The sequence below is a fragment of the Pungitius pungitius genome, chromosome 1 (genome assembly GCF_949316345.1).
Source record: "Pungitius pungitius chromosome 1, fPunPun2.1, whole genome shotgun sequence".
In the NCBI taxonomy this organism is placed as follows: domain Eukaryota; kingdom Metazoa; phylum Chordata; class Actinopteri; order Perciformes; family Gasterosteidae; genus Pungitius; species Pungitius pungitius.
Genome location: NC_084900.1, coordinates 10,675,061 through 10,695,627, shown reverse-complemented (window position 1 = coordinate 10,695,627; position 20,567 = coordinate 10,675,061). Strand labels below are relative to the sequence as shown.

The following is a 20,567-nucleotide window of genomic DNA, read 5'->3' as shown; positions in this document are numbered from 1 at the left end:
ACACATCCACACTATGGATCCTGTCGGTACACTGGAAAACTAAAGAAACCAAACATCCGCCCGACAAACCGTCAGATCGAATGTCTTCTCACAGTTACCACCGAAAGTTCTCATGGGCATAGGGACAAATAAGTCATCACCAATTGAGTAAAAAGAAAGATTAGAAGAGGCAGCCGACTCGCTCCTAGAGATCTTACTGTTGCTGTTTCGTGTCCCATCTTAGCATGCAGTGGACTCTGCTGAAGGGGGAGCAGAGCATTCTTTCCTCACCTTGATGCAAAGGCATATGTGTTGACTGAAGTGCCTTTTAGAGCCATATTTACATAATTATATAAGTTCCAAAATGGCCATTTATATTCTGCCAATAACGGCGCCTTATTGCACCAACATCTGAACACATTGTGGGTGTGAAGGAGTGGCGGTGGCTAAGATTTTAATTAAAACAGCCGTTGTGAATCCTTCATTTGATGCAGCAGGAGGGGTTGATGGAACTCATGGTCATTGTCCAGGCAACGGCTGGTGCTGGTTAATAGGAGCTTTAAAGTCTGTTTAAGGGTTCAAAAATAAACTCATTTGAGTTGTATGGTATGTGACACTAAACAGAAAAATATCGCCTCACATGGATGCGGAAGCTTAAATGAAGGCCTGTCTGTTGTAGGGGATTATGTAAGTAAACGCACAATAAGAGGAGACTTTCACCTCATTGGCAGCAGGGCACACTGAAATTGCAGAAAGCAGGGGGGGACCAGTCGGGCCTAAAGCCCCCTTGGGGACGCATTCAGGCCACGCTAGAGGGAGGCAAGGGCCGTTGTGATTGGTGAAGTAAGAAATGCAATGTCAGTGATCGATTATTCATACAGATCTAGTTTTAGAAATCATACCCTTCACCCAGGACACTGGCTATTTTCTGACTGGTTGGCTGGCTGGCTAAAGCATGAGTATTATACAAGGTGCTTGACTGGATGATGTAGTGCACCCTGGCAAAATTTGATTTCCACCTTCCCAGTAGTGTGGGAAATCTAGTTTAAAAAAAATCATCAATTTATGACAAAAACACGCACACGGCCCTCTAGAGAATCATTTTCCCATTTATTTTTTATTATTATTATTTAGTATTGTTCTTTTTATGGGTGATTTGTCTTTAGCCACATGAAATTGGAGAGAAACTTTTGATCACACCATGTGGGAAGTAAATATAAAAGGTATACCGGCTGCAAAGAGTGCCATGGGTGGATGGAAGTGGCCGGCAGGGAAGTCAAAGCTGATGCAATGATGGAGCGGATAAGAGGAGGGAAAGCAAAAAAACGACAATAAAAAAGTAAAAAGTATCTCCCCCGAAAAGGAACATCAGGGCAGCAGCAGCAGCGACGGTTGAGTGATGTAAGATGGTTAAAAGTTAGAAGAACAAATAAAGGTGAATGGCTAGCTTCTCAAACAGGGTTGTGTCCTTTTTATATGGCTCCGCTCCAGCAGGCCGCAGGAGAGCAAGAGTCACTGCTGCACACATGCTGGAGTTATTTGGCAAAAACACCACTAACAGCGGGTGTATATTCTTCTATGGCTGGGACTTCCCAAGCAACAAAGGTCTGAGTGACAAAGGGTGGTATAAATCAAGCCTTGGGCCGATTGTAAAACACAGTAACAAGACTTCAGGACAAGCAGAGAGAGTCATACACTTGTCTCAGTTTGCTTGAGATGGTTAAAGGTTATTAAACAGCTTACAAAGATCACAACTTTAACAGCAATATTACAACTTTGAATGTATCAGCGAGACCACAATTCCAACGGCGCCACACAATGACAAAGGCTTGATGTGGCGTATTACTGCCCAGGTGACACTGGAAACAACAATGATGAGAGCGGGCCGCCGCCAAGCTTTTAATTCAGCCACTGCAGAGAGGAGTCCCGGATAATAACGGACAACAAAGGGGGATGCAGGGCTCATTAAGACAGGTGCTGCAGATCATCATGCCTCATTCACTTTTCCTTCATTTTGCACTTTCTAAATGATCACATGGGAGCTGGAGAGATGTGTGTTATTTCCATTGACTGTAATCACACCATAAATGAGAGGTGTGATGTTTGCAGGCGGTTACATTGTTACCTGGAGCCCCCCATCACCCGTTGCTGTGGTCTTTCTTTAAACAAGAAGATGGATGCAATCAGATCAGTGGAACACTTGGGCTGCTGCCATCAGTCTGCATTCAGGCTGTGCAGCATGACATTGCATACTCAGGTGCAGTGTCATGATCATTACATCGAAACCCGAATCAAACCAACTTCTGAGAGTTAAGTGGCTCCTCCGTCTACGGTGGCAGCGTTTTGATTATGACAATCAGGAAGTGAGAGATGAGCGTCTCTGACTGTGGGGAGGTGGCAGTTAAGCAGGAGGTGTGTCCTCTCAGAAGCCGGGGGCGCTTGAAATCTGACAAAGAGCACCCCGTTTCCAGGCAAAAAACAAAAAACTGAGACAAGTTTCATTTAGTTCATGCCTCAGACCTTGCAAGCTTCTTCAATATGGTTATTAAACTAATGAGCGTGCTGCAGCCCGGTGCTGGCCAGAGGGCTGGAAGCTGGCCAAAGAGGAGCAATCACCGCTAAGGCCAATATAGAGGCCAAAACAACAGCACGCGACATTAAAAGAGCCACACGCGCTTCCTGGCAAGTCAGCTGCTGGTTCAGCAGAGCCGGCTATGAGTCATGCGGCCGTACATGGGGGGCTAGAGCCCTTGTCATGATGGCTCTAGCATATGTAGATGGAAGGCTGTGACAGAAAGTCAACTCTCACCAGTGGGGATTGTATGTGTTGAGCCAAGTAGACACATCAATCCCCAATTGCACTGCCATTGCATTGTCTGATTGATCTCTACCTTGAATGCTCATAGAACACAAGGAAACATTGCCTTTTGATCATACTGCCAAGGTGGATGAAGAGGCTTCTTTATTGGCTTTCTCTGGGTGTTCATCAGGGAAGTTTTCTACTGATTTGCTCTGTTCCTGGCGTTGATACATTCTGTTCTGGGTCATGACTGTCTCGGTTAAGGAAGTCATGGCTTGATACGTTGATGTTCATTAAAACATCACTGTGGTGTTAGAAAATCTCCAAACAGCCATCACCACACTAAAGCAAGCAACAGGGAACAGAATTATCTTTCTTCGAACAATGATGTGCCCTTAATATGGCAGATTTAACGGAGGAGGAGAAACAAAGATACTATATTAGACAAGATCAGTAGATCCCTTTCAACTAGAGCATCATATTCTCTCTAAGAAGTTTTGACAGGGCCTGCCATCCTAAATGCAAGCTCTGTGATTCCCTGGAAGAGAACCTTATTATGCATAGCTCGTACTCGTGCCTTTTGTGTTCATAGTTGCCCCCCATAACCATGCATCCACACTTGCAATTGCATATTATAAAAAAGATATATAACATTGGACTGCGGTTTAATTAAAACTCCTCCACACCAAAGTGTTCTTAGCTCAGCAGCCTCACTCTGAAGGAAGAAGGGGGGCGCTGAGGGTTAGAAGGCAGGGCGCGAGAGGATACTGAGGAGAGCTAGCTGAAAACTTAGGGATAAAGGTTTGCACCAGCTGTTTGAAACCGATTTTTCATGCAGAACTGCAGAGGGGGATAAAAAGTCAACCCAAGATATCGAATGATGACCAGGGGGAATTGTGATACCTGGCTTCACAGTGAATTCATGTAGAAACAGGATGTCTCCATAAAACTATTGCTTGGCAAGACGGACAGATGTTTTAATCACGGTGGGGCTCATGTGAATATGCAGTGTAAAATGTATTTATGTTAATAATTAGCATTTTATGATAGACCTTAGGCAGCCCCCCCTATGCTACCATCTGGGAAAGGGCATTATATATAAACATACTTAACTCTTTACCCTCTTGCAAAAACGTTGAATATACCTAAAGAAATTATTTGTAAATTGAAACTAATGTGTAAACATTTTGATGTAAAAATTGCAAAGTAAAATCATTTTAGATGTTGTATAATACAGAAAGAAGTAAGACAAATAAAAATGTGTTAGTTTGACCATTTTATATGAACTATCCATGTTTTCAAAAGGATTTTTCAAAACATTTATTTCATATTTCTTGATGCTATTTGCTAACCATTCCAATCAAAATGCAAAAGAAGAAAAAACCCATACTGTAACAAATATTACCCTACACATATAGCAAAATGTAAAAACTACACAAAAATTGACTTATGAATATTTCGTTAATGTTGTCTGGAACTGAGAGATGTTGTAATTTATCATTAGGCCATAGGACTAAAAGCATCATTGATTTATTCTACTTCCTCCATACACCCCGAGCACATATGGAGTTATTTAACATAATCAGATATGTTTTTTGTCACGGTTTGGGTTCATGTCTTGTTTTATTTTGTAGTTTCATGTCTCTTGTGTCCCTGGCGTAACTTCACTTCCTGCCTTGTCTTGTCTTCCCCTGTGTGTCCATGATTGTTTCCACCTGTGTCCAATCACCTGCACCTCCCCTGTGTATTTAAGCCATGTCCGTCTAAGGTCCCTTGTTTTTTGGAATTTCGAGTTTTGGATTTATTAAAAGTTACTTTTCGTTAAAACTGCATTTGAGTCCTGCCTCTGCCTGCACCTACCAGTCCTGACATTTTTTAATCTGGGCAAACTGGAAAGCTTTTATTACAACATGGGGTAGTGCTGCTTGTTGTGGTGGATTATTCAAACAGGAAAAAAAGAAAATGCTTTCACCTGGCAAAACTGTGTATTTACCTTAACTAATTTCCAAAAATGAAAAAATGAAAATAATTACCTACAACAATGACCATAAAATGCATTGTTTCTTTTTCTTACCCTATTAATTCACAAATGCAAAAACAATCAAGATCAGCTGATTAGGGTTCCAAACCCCTTTTATTAGGGTTTGTCTTTAAGTTATTGTTTGTTTCCTGTCAACAAATTACAACAAATAAATATATAAACATAACAAATCTACTGGTGTGGAACTAAGTGGTGACGCTGTAGGCAATTCCTAAGGTGTGCTGTAGGGGCTTTAGGGCATGAAATAAAGAGTACATTGCTTTGTTGCCTCAACAATTTGTGGGAGATCGGTGTGAGAGAGAGACAGACGTGTATAGAAAGAGAGAGTTTGCTCTTCTGTTCAACCCGGCGGAGGAGAGCAGTACATGCTGTGTACAATATAAACATCTCCCACCCACAAACAGGGTGCCCCACATTCACAACTGCTTTCCCAGGCCAAGACACTGGCACAAAGACACAGTGAGTGTGTGTGTGTGCGCACCCTGGCATGGGATATCTTTGCGAACAAGTGTTCTTTAAATATTTTTTTGTACCTTAATTGTATTTGCCACTCATTAGGAGAGCATAATGAACCTTAACAACCTTTATGTCCACATGTTCTCCGTGTTGGTTTTTGAGTCTGTCAATGTATGCAGTGTGCAAGTATGTGCTACAGTCTATGTGCCAACACCCATGCCATCTCTCTCCTCTGCCATCTGTGCTGCTGGCATGTCTTCTTAGTGCCGGTAATGAAGAGGACTCTCGCCCCCACACACGCACACACTCACTTAAACACCTAAACACTTTCTCCCGTCTCCTTCTGTTCTGCTGTCTGTCCCTCCTTCAGCACGTTCTTTTTTTTACCTTTTGATGACTGCAGCATGGTGGGCTACTGTCCACAAACAACTCATCTGTCCTAGGCACACCTCCCCGAATCTCCTTGAATCTGCTTTGAGTTTTATTTTAACAGGACTTCACAATGCACTGCCTGTTAAGTCCAAACAGCTGAATGATCTCCTCTCAACTTACTCAACAAATCCCATGAATACGGAACACAGCAGGTCGTTGCTGCAATGAAAGGAACACCTGACATGGTGTGAAACACACTGTTAACCTGGACCCAACCCAAGATTTCCTATACTCGCACATCTGTATTGACTTGGAGGTGTTCTTCCACAGCGGTAAATTAATTGTTACATTTATGTGTGGGGATGTGTCTGAGCCTCTTCTCCGAGGGCCTATATTAGTCACCTCAGGTTTCCAAATAATTTAGCATGAATAGCTTAGATCAAAGGTAATTTCCATGGAGGGTTCACTTCCTCACGATCCCACTTGAGGTTACGTTTTCACTTTCCTACCTACAGCCTGAATTTTTCTTTTACAGGCATTTCCAACATAAATTTGAAATTCACCACAATGCAGGATATAAAGGGTTTGAAACTAAAATCCCAAGATCCCCCAATTACAATGAGTACCTGACCTTACCTAATACATTTCAATGTCATTGGAATTTGAACTGTTGGTGCATAAAATGAACCTAAAGAGCAATGCATTGCATCAATGCGAAAAAAAGGCAATCTTCCGGTATTTGTGCGTTAGCTACCAGATTGGGCCTTCGTCGCACATGCACACTCGCAAACCCACTCACAGAACCCACACAAACATTATCAAACACAACCTCAATCCTACAGCTTTCCACCCACAATGCGTACACCTCTATGCTGTGATGTAACCAGAAATCAGTAGGTGAGTAAACTATGACATCCATTTGGCGATCGCTAGGTGGAACACATCTACATGTAGTGGAAAACTGCATAGATAAAAATCGTTATAATATGCCAAAAAATAGGAGTATTGCAGTTGCACTCTTTTTAAGACTACTTTGACTTAGTTTTCACGCAGGGGAACTACTCTGGAGCTCGGAAGGTGGACAGCTTATCCACTCGTCATAAGTGCATCTACTCGCAGAGTCACCTCTGCACTAAAAAACAAACACACCCTCACACTCCATCACACTCTTTTTTTTATGTCGTGGACCGATCAGGGGGCTGTAGTTGAGGAGAAATATCGGAAGCCGCGGATAACCCCTTTCCCTCATCCCTGCCTCCAATGAGCCCCCCCTTGCGTCAGCCGGGCCTGAGCAGATGGGCCGGTTCAGCATGGCATAGCATCACACCAGCTGACAGGGCCATGTCAAACAGGCGGTCGCAGGGCCTGGGCATGCCAAGCACAGCCACACTGTACGGCCATATGGGAGAACCGTTTGATAGGGTAATATTAGATAGGCAGGACGTGCAGGAAGATTTCACCACAAATCCAAACAAATAGATACAAACGGCCGAGTGTAATTGTGAAAAAGCCTGGAAGTGCACACACACGGCACCATGGCACACACTTGGATGTCGCTGCACACGCCCACGCACACATAATCATACCCTGCACTCACCAGATTTGGCATTTCCCCTCATTCCCCCTCTGACAAACCCAAACACACACACACCCTCGCATGTCCTCTGCAAACGGTTCTGCATTTGGTAGGTTAATGGCTCTTTGCTCCTCGCAACCTTCACACTTGATTACTCCAGCCGACTGGTGTCTGGACAGCGGGGCCTCAACTCATGCACAGCGAAGCCATCTCTGCCAGCCCTCTCATACGCTAACCACGTTCACGAGAGATGTTCATGCAAGATTGAAGACACCGATTGAAAAGTTAATAAAAATCAAAGCAACTCTTATTGGACAGGCGGAGGGGAGATGGGGGGGGGGGTCACAGCTGCCTTCCCAACAAATTCATAAAAATATATTTATTCAGTTGTTATAGGAAGACCATTTGACAATGAATAGCATAGTCATCAAGTACCATGTTTTCTGACGGTTCAACGAATTCCTCCCTCTATCAAGCTATGGGAATTATTTGTGAAGCGGTGGGCTCTTTAGATGATTCTATACATTCCAACTGGATGCAAACAAGATTCCATTCAGCACATATAGCAGTGGGATACTGAGAGAGACTTCAATTACATTTAAGTAGCCAGATAATATGATATTATATTCTATAACATTTTGTCACCATCGTCTGCATACTCTGCTAAATAAATCATGGATCTGAATAGTGAACTAGGACTTTACCAATATCAGTAACAATGTTGGACAATAACATTATGTTAACTTGTGAAACAGCTACATTACATCTCTTTACAGTGAGCACATTATAAAAATATCACTACATACCTGCATTAATCATTCTTAATAAACTCCTCGCACTCATGCATTTTTTGGTTTGAGGGGGAGGAGTCTTCTTGCCATATGGGATACTTTAAAGACTAATCTATTCACAAAAGCTTTCAGCAGGCTTGGCAAAAAGATAGTTTATTTGCTTTAAAACAGGTCCTTCTGAACAGGTCTGCTTGCTTAGTAGAAATGAAGTAAAGGCTCGCAACTGTTGTCTGAAATGTGAGTCAGAATTGAGGTCTGTAGGTTATTTTAATCTATTTGCTTACTCGGCTTGTCTTGGTCTAAAATAATTGGGAATATTAGATACAAATTAGGGGAAGTCATGTTGTGAAAGACGCCACCGCATGTTTCTCAGTTGGGAAATAAATAATCTTAATAAACAACTTGCCTACACTTGTATGCTATTAGCTCAAATGTGTAAAAGGGCAAAAATAAAAATACAGTTGGCTGAAATGGACCAGCAAGAAAATGAAGGCAAATTTAGAAGGATGTAAACAAAGATAAAACATGTTTTTTTTAGCATAAGGTAATGCAATGCACAATTGAGTTATTATAAAACTGATCTCATGAATCGCTTAATAATTATAATTATAATAATTTGCCTTAACCACTCAAAGAAGTTACTAAACGAATGAAGCCATACTCAGAAACCCAGGTTGCATTTTAGGATTCTGGATTCATTGCTCTGTCAACTGCCTTCACTGACTTTAAGGATCTGGAGTTTCAAATCAGGCCAATTGGAAAGCATGCTTTGGTCTATACCATATGTGTGTGTGTCTGTGTTTGGATGGAGTTATATTTATTCTTGTTAGACTCAGTCACTCACTGCAGGCTTCATTCAACTAATGGTTATTACACACACACACACACACACACACACACACACACACACACACACACACACACACACACACACACACACACACACACACACACACACACACACACACACAGAAATGGAAGTAGGAGTTACTTTTCTACAGTGCGCTTTATGAGGCTGTACTCGACGGAGTGACCCTTACGGGCTTAAAGCAGCAACGGTTACATAAGGCTGAAGACGTTAATATGGTTTCCATGGCAAGTGACAGGATTACTCTACTCTTCAGAGTTATCAGGATAAGACCTCTTTTGAAAATAATGCTATTTGGCTGCTATCTTAAGATATCATATTCTCTATCTCAAAAGCAGCGGAGGCCTATCACTGCAGATCTAATGAAAAGCTTTGTGTGTGTGTGTGTGTGTGTGTGTCTGTGGCTACATGCCTGCCTGCACATGTGTCATCTAAATGACAGTCATCGGCTAACTGCAGTAATGTCGTGATGGATACGAAAGACATGAGCGGATAAGGCTGACAGAAACGCAAGAAGATCTCCATCAAGACCCTCTGTCTACTGCTCCTTTTCCTTCGTTTGGCTCATTTCTCCCGTTACACCATTCCCACCTACATTACTCCACCCTTAATCCATCAGGCACTGCCCTCTGTAAAGTATCTTGCCTCCTTCCCTTTGCTGAACAAGATACATTTCTCATTGCAGGGCAGAGAGAGGTTTTTTTAAGGTGCATTGGAGTGAAATGAAAGCATTAAGGGTGTTTGTACATGTAGGTGTGTATGTGTATGTGTAGGTGTGTGTGTGTGTGTGTGTGTGTGGGCTGGGGTTGGCAGTCAGTTGAGGACTGAGGACACTGTCTCATTCTGACACAACAGTAAATAAAAGCCCCTGAAAGGGCAGAGACACCCAATTTATCTTCCATATGGGGCAAACAGGGACGACAGAGACAAAGGGGGGGGGGGGGGGGGGGCAAGTGTGTGTTAGAGCATTAAACAGTGTGTGTGGTTCTGAAGGAGAGGGAAGCGTCGAATAGAAGGAATAGAAGTATCTCTGCCGCTCTGAGGGGGGCCGGGCCAATTACAGAGATAAAGCAGCCTTTAGCTGTGTGTGTGTGTGACGTGCACACGAAAGTGTGTACTTTCCTCTCTCAAAAGCTCACATTGGTATTCACTGCTTGCTATCAGGGGCCACACACTTTCTCTTCCCCCCCGCTACAAGGATGAGGCGATGCGCTGGTGCTTTACAATCCGTGACAAGATAACCTCCACAGATAGCTTCTAGAATTTCAACGGCCACTTCAGGATGACATATTTGAGTCAGTAAGATGTGGAGAGGACTGGTTTTGAGGTGCAGGGAATGAATCATTCATTTTACCCGTCCCTTCTAGAATTTTAGAGCTCCCTTCGGAGCTTAAATACAAGGCATCTGCAATCATCATCCTTTCCCCTTTTCCTGCTCGCCTTCCATCCTCTGCTTCTTATCTTTGGGCATCGTCCTCGTTGCTTTTTTTTCTATCTTTCTCCCTCATGCTTTACAAAAACAATAAAAGATCCCTGGGGGGGTTCTGATTTATGATTTTAAATGCATTTTCTACCATGCTGTGGCAGGGCAGTATGGTCCCATGAGATAGCCGTCAGTCCTGCAAGGCAGGATGGGTTGGGACAGCTTCAGGCTGCTGGCGGTCCTCTAATTCCAATTAGAGGGTCTGTAATGAGTGCACATGTAACCTGTAGGAAGGCAGACTGATCAAGGACGGAGGCCATGCCAGTAAGAAACACACATTCAAAGACCTAAAAAAACACACGTCTGGGCTTCCGTGCAGGTATTGAGATACGGTGTGATCGATTTTGACATCTCTGTTTTGTTACTTCTGTAAAAAAAGATGCACAGGGAGCTTGAACCATGTGGATTTTAGAAAAACTTTTCTATTGGAGTAAAAGGATCTTCACAATGCTGTGTACAACACAGCAAATGTATTTGTGAACAACTAAGCTGCAGGTTCCCCTCGCACCTAACCTTTATTGATCTCATTTGTTGATCTACTACAGAGAATCTGTGCTACTTTCTATTAAAGTGCTAAAGTCCTTTAAGCAGCAGAAGTTTTCGAGAAAAACAACATATAATCTGTGGCACTGAAACGCCTTTTAAGATCCACAATAACTTCATGAACAACTGCTCCTATTTTGAGAAAATATTCTAAGTGAGATGCGGCACGGTGGTATGGTGGTTAACACTGTCGCCTCACAGCAAGAAGGTCCTGGGTTCAACTTCATCCAGTGGCCTTTCTGTGTGGAGTCTGCATGTTCTGCGTGGGTTCTCTCCGGGTACTCCGGCTTCCTTCCACAGTCCAAAGAAATGCGCTGGGAATTAGGTTAATTGGGAACTCTAAATTGCCCGTAGGTGTATGGATGTGAGTGTGAATGGTTGTTTGTCTCTGTGTTGCCTACGATTGGCTGGTGACCGATCCAGGGTGTAGCCCGTCTCTCGCCCGAAGTTGGCTGGGATAGACTCCAGCCCCCCCGCAACCCTCAGTACAGGATAAGCGGTTTGAAGATGGACGGAGACTAAGTGAGACTGATTTCTCCGAACTTCAACACTGATAAACCACTTTTTGTTTTTAATTCTGGATACAGTTATCATTACTGTTTATTGGTCTCACCAGGCCACCAGAAGTGCATTTACGATAATGGAGGTTAAGTATGCCAATAGTTAAATATCTCAATCCGCATTACAGTACGGTCAATAACTTGTTACTGAAGACGACTTCAACTACCAAGCTGCCAAGAGGCCCTGAGAGACAGAATATGCAATCTACTCCAGAGGGCATCCAATGAGACGAGCCGGACACCCTACGCCCAACATGCTCCAAAAGCTGTTCAGTGGACCCCCTCGCCTCCTCAAACATGCTGGTTCACAGTGCACCACCAGGTCCCAGGTAAAAAAAAGAGAATTGTCTACCTTCTCCAAGTTTAATAATTGAAATTGTGCCCAAAGAACAAGTAGGCAGTGGAACATTGGTGTGGACAGCTCTTATTAGACAAGAAGGGCAGCAAGGCAATCTCCTCACACCGGTCGGTCAGAGAGCAGATTGCCTCGGGGGGGCTCTGGTGCACAGAGAGGAGGGCGACCAGAGGAAGTACATGGAGACACTATTACACATAAAGCACAGTGGCATCCCTGGCACTCTTTGTTTATCGGTCAGCCTCTCACATACAACAAAAAGGTAAACGCAGTAAACATTTGTTTTCATATTTGAAGACTAAAACCAATTCTACTGTGACAAAGAGACACTTGCACCGTGACAAAGGGAATAGGAGTTAAAATGACTACACTATGTTTTAATTATAAAAACATACAATATAATGCAGGCTGTGCAACTGTGTAGTGTGTTAAAATTAGAGTTTTAAATCCATTCTTAAGTTGTGTTGTCCCACAGGCAAATACATTTTGACAATGTATTATATGTCCTGAAACAAATGGATCTTTTCAAAAAAGATAAAAAAAACCTTGGTCTGGGTGAAGTTCTTTAATTTAACTGATGACTTCAATCTTAAATCATATTTTAAAAGTTGTTAGTTTCAAGTGTCAAAGGTCAAAGTCAAAGGTCAAAGATGTAACTCATTGAACTCAACCTTCAACTTCCCCAGGGGATTAATTCCATCCATCCAGGGCAATTATTTTCACGTATCATAAGTTCTCTGAAATATAATAAAGTTAATAATGTAAATTACGCATTATTGTATCACATATGTGGTAATCTGCATAGATACCCCTAACAAAAGAGAGACTAGTTCGACAGTTTGCCATTTCAGATGATCTGAAAAACGGATAAATATTTGTTTGTAGGTTTCTGACAATACAAGTGGTTGCTTCCCCAGCTCACATTAATGCATCATTCTGGCCCAGCTACTGTAAATACACCCCATACCACCACCACCACCACCACTTAAAAACATCCAAACCATCCCTTTGATGTTTCTCAACCAAGACTGTATACTGTATTTCAAGCTAAACGTCATTCTAGTATTTGTGACAGATTCCAACGTTAGTTGGTAGAAACCTTTACCAGCACATTAACACAAGCGTACAGGGAGAGAGCTAAAGATAAAAGTACATATTACAAATGATCACACACGGATGTTTCCATACACGGACATAAACACCGATCCCATCACACATTTCATTCCAGCTATAGTTAAGAATAGTTTCTGATTGTATATTTCATACAGGCTTCAAAGGACATCTTTAATAGGTGGTTTCTGTTCAAAATGTTAAGAGGCTTATAGTCATTAAAACATGCAGAGAGCAGCAAAACCTGAAATTAAATTAAATGGCAGGGAGGTTGGATAGTTGTATCCAGTGAGGTTCTATAGCATACTCGTTCCCACTGGTGCTTAACTTTAACCTAGTAACACGCAAACTGTTAATTCATTTTTACGTGTTAATTACTGGGACGGGTGTAATTCATTGTTTTCCATCGCTGACAAAGATGATTGCTTATAACCTAAATCTATTTATATCATATGACGTAGCCATCTCGGCGGGTGCACTGATCTAAAGCATTATGTTAATAACACATTCCTCTTATTGTCTCATTAAATCACATTTGGCCTGGGGTTTTGGAGGATGAAATGAACATTAAAGAAATAAGGGCTATCCTCCATTGGAGCATTAAATTGCCTTTACAAATCGAATCCCAATCCAAGCATCTCCAAAATACATTTCATACAGTGTAATTCCAATAGATGCTCTGACTCCAGAAACCGTAGCATGTTGCGCGCGCTGAATTTTAGTGCCAATAGCAAATGCTTCTCTGACATCTTTTTGGCTAAAAAAGGATGCGATGACTCATGATTTAAGTGAGCGATTGAAAACTCATTCAAATTCAATATTCGAGAATGTAGGTGAGCCATCTGCTTGCAGACGAGCAATAACTAGCATGGTGGGGGGGGGGGGGGGGGGGGGCAGCAATAACCTTCTGAACCGGAACAAAGCAACCGTTAAAAGACAAAATGACCACGGGACCGGCAGCGCGTTCGATGCCGATGGCTACGGGGATGTTTGAAAAGTGCAACATATTCCAGTAGCTGTGAGGGTGCACAACCCGCGTGGAGGAGGCAGAAACACAGCAATTTAGGTGGAAGCAGTAAAGCTTGAGTAGGGGGGACAGCTTCAGCGGCAGAAATATGCCGCGCTTGTGTGGGCAAAACACGAGATCCATTCTCCTTCCCACAACATGTGTCAAATGAGGTGTGCGTGTGTGAAGGCATGCACGCGTACTTCTGGCTGTGTGGGCGCTCACATTACTGCAGCAGCATTAGATGCACTCATTCCTGGTGCCAGCAGTTATCAGTGGTTTTCCCCGCTGGACTTAAGGAAAACGCCTTAAGTAATTTAACCGAAAACCGTTACCTGGAAAATGACTCAATTATAGGATGAGGACAAGGTGAAACAATGCCACCATATTGAGTTACTACTAAATGAGAATCAATAGGATTTTTCCTATCTTGGTTGGCCACTTGGGATTGATTTTGTACCACATATGGTTTTTTTTTATGCCTTTTCTGGGAGAGAAATGTCTGGCTCCTCCTCACCTTGCTGTGACTGTTTTACGTCACTGCTGAGGTGTTCTTACATGTGGTGCACTGACCTTATAACTCATAGTTCACACCTGGGTGTGGTCACTACAGCTACATGACATTCACGTGATTATTTATTTATTTATTTTCTGGCGTAACGACCAGTCGGAGTGTGACGCGAGAAGTTTAACCTCCTTTCCAGGGGATCTAAGCTTAAGGGTCTCATATCGGGCGGGCGGTGAAAACTATATTCATTTGAGACTAATCTGAGAATACAGATTACTACCATTAAGCAATCCCCATGTACTAGAGCAAAGAAGAGTTTTAACTTTACATTAAACGGTGCGCTCATTGATGTTGGAATTTTGAACACGCCTGTTATGCATACAAGTGAAGGGTTGCCTCTGAATGGCATTGGTTTAGGAAACAAAAATCACTTGGTTGATATATGTAATAATGATTTAACTTCGTAGTCAACTTAAAATGGAGCTGAGGGGCGTGACAGAGAGGGCCGCATATTAAGACTAGAGTGATTCGTTGATCATGACCATTATTAATAATACAAGGCTAATTGAGAGCTATAGGCCTTGACACCTTTAATATTTACTACTTTTCATCTACCTTGAGGCCTGGCTGTTGAATCATTTCCTATCTAGGTGAAGTATCACTATGGGGTGGAACTTCACGACAGTCATATGCTGTTTATGTAACATATAGGACATACAGTGCCAATAACTTGGCTCTTCATTGCCTGGAAGCATCTGTTATTTTCAGGTTACACAACAAAATGAAAGATTCATATGCCAATGATTCATAGGTGTAAGTGTGTTTTTGTTAAGATTTGTTTTTGCTAACATACACATTCATGCTGAACTGTTGTCTGTTACGTGTCGTCGTTTACACAGACATAGTGTGAGCGTGTGCCTCAGTGTGCTCTGGTGTAAGAGCTTGCAGGTAGATAGGCCAAAGGCTGCGACATCAGCAGACGGAAAAGCTTGCGCCCCACATGCCAGGCCATATGTCTTGATACATCTCATCCAGCGCACAGGGAAGCTGCTGCCGGCTGGCGAAAGGCCGCTTTCCTACCAGATATCATCAGCCCGGCGCCTTGGCCTGACGAGCTGAGGGCCACGCCGCTGCTCGCTATCACAGCCAGTCGCATTAAGGTGAGACCGGGGTCACAAAAAAGTGAAAAGTTCTATTTCTGTCGAGAGGCAGTTGAGACACAATCGACATTGCTTTTTTTTATTTGTCCCCTATTAAAGACATCTGGGATAAAGTTGTATCAATTTGTGTTGTCAAATTCTATTACATTAAATCACAAGCCGTTTCATTGTGGAGCAAAAGTCACATAAAACGACTTAAATTTAGTGACAAATATAGTGTTATCCTGGAAGGAATTGGCACTAAGCAGCCAGCAGCCAGGCATTGGTACCCCTCGGGCATTGGGGTGGGCACATGTGAGTGTGTCTTTGGACAAGATACTTAACCCCAACGGCACTATGCGGATAGCTGCTCCTGTTGGCTACTGATGGGCAAGAGGCACCGTGTAAGCCGGCCATGGATGAATGGGTGAATGTAGTGGAAAATTGCTTTGAATGGTCAGAAGACTAAAAAAGTGCTGTATAAGTACAGACTATTTAGCATTTACACTGGTTTTCTTCCTCAAACTCCTGGCTTTAGTTACTGTCGGTCTCTGGAGATGAAATGGACCGCGAGATGTCATGGATTTGAATAAATTGTTTTCTGTAGCTCTTTCTGTTGGCTTCCACTCTATTATTCTGCTCTTTCACAGTCTCTCCCCCCTTTATGCACCCACAAACTCATATTTTGGCTTCCTGTACAGAAAGTGGTGTGTGTGTGTGTGTGGCAGGGGACTGCTGTACACTCAGTCAACCAAATAATAAAATGCTTAAATAAAATGTTCCTTGTAAAACCACTTAAACCCTGTGCGGCAAGCCATGTGTTTGAAGCAATGAATACAAATATTCAAACACAGCAGCTGAATTAGGATAAAATCAAAGGCGAAAGGTCTTTCCATTTTAGTATGAATACTAGACATTTTAGGGACATGTAAAATGCTTTTTGGTAAGCAACATTTGTTACGTCAAAATATACAAATTTGTTGTGACCTCAACAACCAAATAGGATTATTCACAACAACGTGGAATACAAGTCAGTTCCAGAAGAAAAAATACAAGTAAAATATCCTCCCCATTGCAGGCAGATCAAACGACATTCCCAGTGCTTGTGTGCCATCTAGTGGTCCAACCTGAATCTACTAATGTGTGTCACGCCAGTTGCTCGACACATAATAAGTGGTTTAATCCGTCATACACCGAGACCACTTCATGCCCAGCGGAGGCTTTTCAAGTTTTTGGATTGCACTCCATAAAGTCTGACATAAACAGAGTTAGAGTGTATTTTAAGTGCAGGGACGTGACACACGCAGCTCAAGCACAGACAAGTTTCACATCCCAAAAAAGCTGGAACCATTATCACTACCCAATCAAGGCACACATTAATAATATTGTAAACAAACATAAAAAGAAGCAAATACAAACCACTTTGTTACGTTACCTAATTAGCTGCTGGGGTTAATCAAAGTCAAGTTGTAATTGTTGTCCTCCTTCACGAGGAGACCATGCAAATTGAAGAACATACACGGGGACACAAACACTGTTGCAAACATCAGGTTTTCTCCATTTTTGTCACTGTGGCTGGCAGCACTTACCTGGGGGCTAGTTGCTCAATTGTCAGTGCTTAAGATAGAAATAACAGTGCGCTATCATGCTGTCAGCATGGGGCACAAAAACATTGGCTTGCACCAGGTGGTGCCATCTCTCAATGGATAAGAAAATAGGCTTTCGGGCCAAAACTACAGTTTGTCCCACATAGAAAACAAGCAACACCTGTGTGTGCAGCCGAGTGGAGCCAGGATGGAGCGCCACATAATAGGAAATAGAAACATCCAACAGGGGTGTGTCAAGGTGCCCTTTTCTGAATGCGTTAGATGCAGGATGAGAAGCGAAAATGATTATAGAAGTAAAACTAATTCAATATGTGACAGAAAAAGGAAAATAAAGTGACAGCACTTATTGAGAAAAGAAAAAAATATGACTTAAATCATGTATTTGGAAAACGGGTGGAGGGAAAACATACAAATGAGGCAGTAAGAAAGACAAAAAAGACAGATGGCAATAAGAAAAAAAGAATATGCTTCATGGAATAACATTCATAAAATGGAAGAGTGACGTGGGTAATGAGAGAGGTGTCACTCATCATTTCAGACGAAAGCAGAAAAGGGCCACTGCACAGAATCAAGATGAGATAGACATTACACTTTAGTCGGAAAAATGGATAGAACCACTTACTGAGGTTACAGTCTATCCTGATACAATCTGGCGGAAAAGAGAGCGGAAATGGTGAGATCAAATAAAAAAATAAACAATAAAAAAAAGAGCAAGAAAGAGATAGAAAGAGGATAAAAGAGAGAGAAAAAAATACATTTTACATCCTTCAAGGTACATTCTGCAGACAACCAAGCATTGCTCTGGGGCCACCATCCGGGGACAGGCTCTGAGTCAGGATCACCCTTTTCCTCCATCAATTCCTTCACCCATCCCTCCTTCCACCCGGTATTCCCCGCAGCACAGCAGAAGGCAATACTCTATCTACGTGATTACAGACTTAGTTGGAATTATCAGGTTCTATATGATCAAAGATGTAACCTTCCGTCTGGCAAAGCTTTTATCGGGGTTTAATGCCATTTCTGTTCCTAACAATCCTAACAATATGAAGCATGATATACTTTGGACATAATAATGTAATAATAATCATTTTCCTGATGATATGATTAACCTCATTAAACAAGTCAGATAGAGCAGAATCATTTTACCTGCATAGAAGGTTTTGGACTAGAATGTGATTGTCTGATAACTGTTTGCTTTCTTGACCAGGGCTCCTCCTACTCTTCTTCCTCACTAGAGCAGAGGCAGTGTCTAGCACCTTTAGCGTTGGGCCCCATTACCCAGAAATGTGAGATTTGCTTGCCTTCTGCAGCACTTTGGGGTTGAGAAACCCAACATTGTAAATGACAAGAAAGGGTGATCTGCACATCCCAGCCACCTCACGCCTAGTGCACACACACACACACCGCAAGAAATAAGACCCTACGCCATACTATTTGCTGACTATAGAAGATGTGTTGTCGGGGCAGTGGAGTGTCGGGTAAAGAGCTTCTCCCTTCAACTGGAAGACCCAGGTTGAAGTGTCAATCATCATCAGCTTTTGTTGCTTACCCTGACTTTTGACCCCCACCCTTGGGATAAGGGGGTTAAGAAACAGGGACTGCAGTGATGCTCAAGTATCAAATCAGTATTTACCTTTGGATATCCTAAAACTAATCCGTTGGGGTTGCTGTAAGCTGTGTGTGCATGCGGCAGCGTGGTTGGGTTGTGGTCTCGAGCTGTCAACCGCTACAGAATAGTGGACACAAACAGCCAGGGACCAGCGTCACAATGTAGAGAGGTGGGGGAAATGCAGCTAAGGGCCATTACTGGGGCTATGCCGCAATGTTTTCTGAATAGAATCCATATCTCTGCAATCCATTTGAAAAATGTAATAGTTGTCCCTGCCGGATATGAAAAGGTACATTTTATTTATTGATAATCAATAAAAGAAAATGTTGGCTGTGATGGACAGCTGGAACACTTGTTATCACTATCATCTCTGACTAATAAATATCATTTGGGCTAATTCTGTCAAATTATAGCGTTTCAGAGTGACTAATCAGCAGGAATTTAATTATCAATCCAATCGGCCTTTATTGTGCCCGACGGGATTAAATAGGCAGGGATTAACGCTTTGAAAGATACCAAGGATTCCATGTGGATGTTTTATACTTTAACTGCTAATTAATCCCCTTGCACGAGAGCAGAGGAAATCCTGAGCAGCGGCTCAGCGTCTATACACTCCTTCCAGGTGGCGTCTGAGCCCCGTCGAGGCCACAGGCGTGGGATGGTGGGTCAAAGCTCACTGTGCGAAGCAATGAGGATAAAGAAATATAGCTGGTGTGGTTGAGCTGAGGTCAAACTGTGGACAGCAAGGACAAATACGTGTGCAAGCACAGCTGTGAGCCGGTCACTCTGACTGTTTGATCCAAGGGCCGCAGACATAAAGGCCGTTGAAGGGATGAAAAGTTCCACCTTCTAAGTCTTGGCGAGGTGGGGTGTTGATGGGAAATGAGAGAGAGAGAGAGAGAGAGAGGTGGAGGAAGAAAAGTGAGTGAAAATAAAGTAGAAGAAAAAGAGAGAGAGAGAGAGCAACCCCCCTCCCCCCCTTCCTGTTTCTATAGTGGCTGAGATGCTTCTATGTCATGCTCCTCCTCCTGGTTTTCAGACTGAAGGTGTCCTTAGACTGGGCGGTGAAAGCCATCCTTTCCAGAGCACTGGTCATATTTGCAGTGAAATTGAAATAAGTCAAAAGGTCTGGATTCCTGCACCCTGATGTTAGTGGGATGTACTGGCCATCTTACAAGCCCTACTCTTCCATTTCACTGACCTTCTCCCAGCAATGTCTACTCCCGGACCGCTTTACACCCCCTATTTCTCTGTAATTACTCATGATGAGGGGTCTTCTCTCCTCTCCCCTCTGGAATAGCGCGGAGCCACAAGGGGGAGGGGCACCTTTATGCTTCTGGAGAGAGGCTTGTTAGTTGTGCAAGGCCCATGAGCCGAGGATATACTTTTAGAGATGGAGCTTTTAAACCCAGTTTGCCACTTCAAAGGTAACTCAAGTAAGTGGGTGAAAAGTAGATGGGATGTGGTGGGACAAGGGCTCGAATCATATGGAGGACAAATACAGGGTGGGACTCCGTTACATTCGTACTTAGTCCAATTCCCGTGTTCAATAAAGGAGAAGTTTCTATATTTGTACCTCAGCAAATAAATAACCAAAATATATATAATATTCGCATTTCTGAATTAAACCAAAAGGGCAGTGATGGACATGAGATACTTATAAGCTTGCTCAACCAATGTTTTTATTAAATCAGGTGTGCTCTTTCATTCAAAATGGTCTAAAGTAACTGAGGGACATATTTAGAAACTTTTCCCCACGCAAAA

At 42.7% G+C, this 20,567-nt stretch overlaps 1 protein-coding gene and 1 long non-coding RNA gene across 14 annotated transcripts in view; one reads left to right on the top strand and one right to left on the bottom strand.

Moving 5' to 3' along the window:
* Positions 1-20,567, bottom strand: part of nrxn2b (neurexin 2b) — a 493,664-nt gene that overhangs the window by 243,276 nt on the left and 229,821 nt on the right. For 9 of the 13 annotated variants that reach the window (XM_037480221.2, XM_037480234.2, XM_037480230.2 and 6 more), the window contains one exon: positions 17,817-17,843. The exons of the other annotated variants lie outside the window; for them this stretch is intronic. In XM_037480221.2, the coding sequence (XP_037336118.2) occupies positions 17,817-17,843 (27 nt within the window). The remainder of the gene's footprint in view (positions 1-17,816; positions 17,844-20,567) is intronic. 13 annotated transcript variants of the gene reach the window in all.
* The window catches only part of LOC134127280 (uncharacterized), a 181,230-nt gene that overhangs the window by 59,541 nt on the left and 101,122 nt on the right, over positions 1-20,567 (top strand). The gene's annotated exons all lie outside the window — the stretch shown is intronic.